Source organism: Tursiops truncatus, chromosome 15 (assembly GCF_011762595.2).
Source record: "Tursiops truncatus isolate mTurTru1 chromosome 15, mTurTru1.mat.Y, whole genome shotgun sequence".
Taxonomy (NCBI): Eukaryota; Metazoa; Chordata; class Mammalia; order Artiodactyla; family Delphinidae; genus Tursiops; species Tursiops truncatus.
In genome coordinates, this window is record NC_047048.1 from 8,757,765 (window position 1) to 8,762,419 (window position 4,655).

At 48.2% G+C, this 4,655-nt stretch overlaps 1 protein-coding gene and 1 non-coding gene across 2 annotated transcripts; both read left to right on the top strand.

The window, feature by feature from the left end:
- The first annotated feature begins 549 nt into the window (after positions 1–549).
- TRNAR-UCG (transfer RNA arginine (anticodon UCG)) lies at positions 550–621 on the top strand. The gene has a single exon. It is a non-coding gene; the product is annotated as a tRNA-Arg (tRNA).
- A 238-nt stretch (positions 622–859) lies between these two features.
- Positions 860–4,399, top strand: CCL26 (C-C motif chemokine ligand 26). Its single transcript, XM_004324605.4, has 3 exons — positions 860–1,093; positions 1,183–1,297; positions 4,064–4,399. The coding sequence occupies exons 1-3, from the start codon at positions 1,021–1,023 to the stop codon at positions 4,158–4,160; spliced, it is 285 nt and encodes a 94-aa protein (XP_004324653.1). The 5' UTR covers positions 860–1,020; the 3' UTR covers positions 4,161–4,399.
- Positions 4,400–4,655: the final 256 nt, after the last annotated feature.

Here is a 4,655-nt window from a genome sequence, read left to right on the forward strand (position 1 = left end):
AGCAGACAAGCGTCTCGGGCTGGTGAGTGCCGGTCGGCCCTGATCCTTTGTGCGGGTATCTCCCCGCTTTGCCCTCCACACCCCTGTGGCTGCGCTCTCCTCCGCGGCTCCGAAGCTCCCCCCTCCGCCTCCCGCAGTCTCCGCCCGCGAAGGGGCTTCCTAGTGTGTGGAAACCTTTCCTCCTTCACAGCTCCCTCCCACTGGTGTAGGTCCCGTCCCTATCCTTTTGTGTCTGTTTATTCTTTTTTCTTTTGCCCTACCCAGGTACGTGGGGGGGGGGGTTTCTTGCCTTTTGGGAGGTCTGAGGTGTTCTGCCAGCGTTCAGTAGGTGTTCTGTAGGAGTTTTTCCACGTGTAGATGTATTTCTGATGTATTTGTGGGGAGGAAGGTGACCTCCACGTCTTACTCTTCTGCCATCTTGAAGCTCCTCCCCAGGAGCTTCATTCCTGAACATCCATTGTGTGGTCAGGCTGCTCTATGCTCCTGTCCTGAGACTGTCCAGACCTCAACAAGAGATAAACAATGTTTAGAAAACCAAGAAAGGGGACTTCCCTGGTGGTCCAGTGGTTAGGACTCCGTGCTTCGAATGCGGGGGCACAGGTTCGATCCCTCGTCAGGGAACTAGCATCCTACATGCCATGCGGCGAAAAACAGAAAAAACTCTGGGCAAGAGCCAGGAATCTATCTGGAATAACTAAGGTCAATTCTCTGGAATTCTTATTTCCTCTGCTTTTGCTTTTCAAACAATCAAGCATTGCCTCAGACCATCGCACTGGCTGGGAGACTCTCAAGGGTGTGCTGACTCCTCCCCTTCCCGCCCCATGACACCTCCTCACTTTCCAATCTCCTTTTCACGGGTGTCAGGTTGCTTCCCCTCTGTAGTACAAAAGAGCTGCTTTTGTGCTTTACGGTAAAATTCTCTGGAATTATCTTCAGGGACCACTCAGCCCCATAAAAGAGGGTACTGCTGAGACAGGAGGAATTAGGAAGAAGGCTGTGAAGGACCCAGCTTGTAGCACCATGAAGAACTTCCCCACGGCTTTCCCTCTTTTCCTGGTTTTTATCCTGAGTGTCCATCTTGGAGCTGCTGCACGTACGGCGCTGTCCAACTCCCTTCCCAGGCTGACTAGGGATGGAAGCAAAGGGACATCTCCAAGCTCCTTTCTCTCCCTGTTTATTTAGGTGGCAGTGATGTGGCTAAGTTCTGCTGCTTTCAATACACCCACAAGATCCCTCCCTGGAGGTGGGTGAGTAACTATGAATTCACCAGGAACAGCTGCTCCCAGCAGGCTGTGATGTGAGTATTTCTCCTTTGGGCTTTTAGGGTCCCTTACCATTCATGCTGTTGGATGGATTCTGGGAAGACCCCCACAGTGCCAGGATGAGCCTCAAGATGGGAACCCAGTGACTTGGGTTATCACCTTATCTCAGGCCTTAAGAAGCGTAACCCTGAGCTTGGTTTCCTGGCTTGCAGACCATGAGCTGGGCGCCTGCCAGGCACTGTGCTAAGTGCTGGGTATAAAAGAATAAACAGCCCTTACAGACCTTATATCTAGCATAAGAAAGAGGGCATTAAAAGACATTTGCACAAAATAATCAAGATTGTGATGAGTGCTTGAAAAAGACAGCGGGAGAGAGAGCAGGAGGGAGCATATTGTAGCGCAGGCAAAACTTTCTCTCTACCCTCTTAGGGGCTCCAGCTGGGCTTTAGAATTAAATCGACATAAGACATTAACAAGAGGAAAACATATAGCTTTTTACACGCACACAGGAGCCCCACAGGAAGATGAAGACCTAAAGAAGTGGCAAAAGCTACATGCTTTTTATATAAAACCTGCGTGCTTTTGAACAAGGAAGGAACTATGGAGAAGTAATTAAAATATATGGGCGTGGGGAAAGCTAACGACTGATAAGAGTTATCTTCACAAGGTCTGTTTTTACAGAGTTCACTTGGCCTTGACTCTATCTCTGGTGCTAAGAATATTTCTTTCCTCCTGGTACGAGGAGGACATTTTTCACATGGGAGCTTCATCTCCTGCTTTCAGGGAAAAAGGGGAGGTCAGAATGCTCTTCTTGCCCCCTGCTGGGGTTTTTTTGTTTTGTTCTGTTTCATTGGGGTTTTTTTTAGTGTCTTTCGTTCAAAATAATCCTCACGTCAAAGTGGCATATTTGGGGGCAGCATATTCGGCCACCCTTCATCATAGTCACAGGAGGACCTAACTTAGTGTTGGGAGGGTCTCCTGGAGGGAGTGACATTTACACTGAGACCCCCCCAAGGCTAAGCGGGAGTAGCCCAGGTGAAGGGGGCAGGCAGGAGCATGGTGGAGGGGAGAAGGATGAACATGTTACTGACTAGGCAGACAGGTAGACAGGAGGCATGTCATGCCAAGCTCATCGGTAGCAGGAGAGATGACACACACCTGGAAGGCTCCCTGGCAGGACTAAATGAGGTTAATATATGCAAAGAATTTAGCGCTGAGCCTGCACACAGTAAACATTCAGCAAATGGAAGCGATCTTTAAGTGCAAATACACAATCAGGGGACCTTGGGTTCCTGAGCATGAGAGAACGGTGCGGAAAGGGAGAAAACGGGCTCCAGGGACAAAGCTGAATGTTATCATTTTGAGACAGTTAAGGATGGGAAAGAAGCACTCAAGTGCCTAGATATGGAGGGGGATGCTCCAGGGCTCAGGATGTCCTGGGTCTTCTCCTTTGTGTCTTGATCGGCTTTCTGGAGTTTTAAAGACACCAACACTTAACCAACAGCTGGCAAAGAGCCCTGAGCTGAGCTCAGAGCAGTGGCTCTTTCATTTTATAAGCTGTGTGACCTTGGGCAAGTCAAGTTTCCTCATTTGTAGAAGGAAGATGAGGGGCCTATCTCAGTCAACTGTTGCTGCGTAACCAACCACCCAAAGCTTAGTGGCTTAATCCAACAATGGTCAACTTCTCATCTCTCGTGGTTTCCATGGGTCTGGAATTCCAGAAAGGCTTGGCTGCAAGGTTCTGGAAAGGCGTCTCTTGTGTGGTTGCAGACAGATGGTGCTGGAGCTGGAACAGCTCAGGGGGCTGGAGGCATCTCCCTCCAGGGCCCCTCTGTGTGGTCTCTCTGTTGGGCTAGTTTGGGCTTCCTCATACTATGGTGAGCTGGGGTGGCAGGACTCCTTATGAGGAAGTCCACAGCTCCTGTGTAAGTGCTCAGTGAACCAGGCAGAAGTTCTACAACCTTCTATGACTTAGCTACCAAATCACATAGCATCACTTTTGCCATTCTCTATTAGTCAACCAGTCCTTAAGACTGGCCTAAATTCAAGGGGAGGGGACATAGACTCCCATCTCTCAATGGGAGCAATGTCACATGGATGTTCAAACACCCACAGAGCCCTTCCTCTCTCTTATTTCCCCATCCTTTTGCCTCTTCTCCCCTGCTCCAGGTTAGAGCACCCCCTGACCTAGGCTCTTGTCACTTCCGAGTACTCTCAGGGAGTAAAGGCTGGAAGCCATTCAGGGACATCAACCACAATCCCCAGTCTTAATGAGCTCACAGTGTGGTAAGGAAGGCAGGAATCGTATCCACATAAGCAGCCGTGGCTAACAACCCATGATAATGTGATTAAGAATTAAGTGGCACAATACACAAGAGGTTCCTTTGCGGGGCAATACAGATGTTATAAAATTGATCATGGTGACGGTTGCATCATCTATTGATATACTAAAACCAATGAATTATGATTATACACTTTAAGTGGGCAAATTAGTGACTTATATCCCAACAAAACTGTTATGTTAAAATGAAAGAGTTAAGAGGCACGGTGCAGATTACCTGCTTCAGACCAGAGCTGTTGTTACATCTTTCCTGGTGAAGGTGGGCCAGGAAGTGTGGTTTCCAGTGGAAAACAGGATAGCAGAGAAGAGGGGGGTCAAGGGCCAGAAGAGGGAGCAGGGACAGTGTGACAGGGGTACAGCAAAGCGAGCAAGAAGATTGGGCGGGGCTGCCCCTCCCTTTCCATCCCTTTCCGGGAGACAAAAGTTTTTAGCATTGACTGTCAGCATCTCTTTTCCATAGATTCACCACCAAAAGAGGCCAGAAACTCTGTGCAACACCGAAGGAAGCATGGGTGCGAAAATACATGTCTTTACTAAGAGCCCGGCAACAACCGTGACCGCCGAATTCTCAGTCCAAAACGCCTGGATCCTGCTCTGTTCTTGGCTTTGCCCCCCTTGGTGGAGCCTGAAGAATTTCTCCAACAGAAGGCTGCATGGGTCTGGTGGGAGGACAGGATATTTCTCACCAGCCTTTTTTTTTTTTTTAATAAAGATTTCATTTGCTCAATAAACATTCTAATTCAATAAAAACTGAGTTTTCTTCAAAGAAAATAAAGCAGTCGATATTTGCAGCTGACAGCCTGGCAAGTCTCCAATCCCTGAACTGACCCTGGTATTGAATTCTGCCTTATGTTTTTGTTTGGGCAAAAAAAGCAGGGACAATGTTAATATATTTTGGCAAAATGCCCATGAAATGTCTTAACATTATTTAGAGAGATAAGTTTATGTTGTATGGGAAATTAAACTCTGTGCAACACCTCATAGCCTCATAGCCTGTTGGTGCGGGGTATAGGAAATGCATCCATATTGGGCAGTGTTTTCTCATAAGGCAT

What these genes read in the sequence shown, in the direction of transcription:
- CCL26 (XM_004324605.4), top strand. Translation starts at nt 1,021, where the DNA reads ATGAAGAACTTCCCCACGGCTTTCCCTCTTTTCCTGGTTTTTATCCTG. An exon ending in CCATCTTGGAGCTGCTGCAC is followed by an intron (nt 1,094 to 1,182) that starts GTACGGCGCTGT and finishes CTGTTTATTTAG; the next exon opens with GTGGCAGTGATGTGGCTAAG. An exon ending in TGCTCCCAGCAGGCTGTGAT is followed by an intron (nt 1,298 to 4,063) that starts GTGAGTATTTCT and finishes TCTTTTCCATAG; the next exon opens with ATTCACCACCAAAAGAGGCC.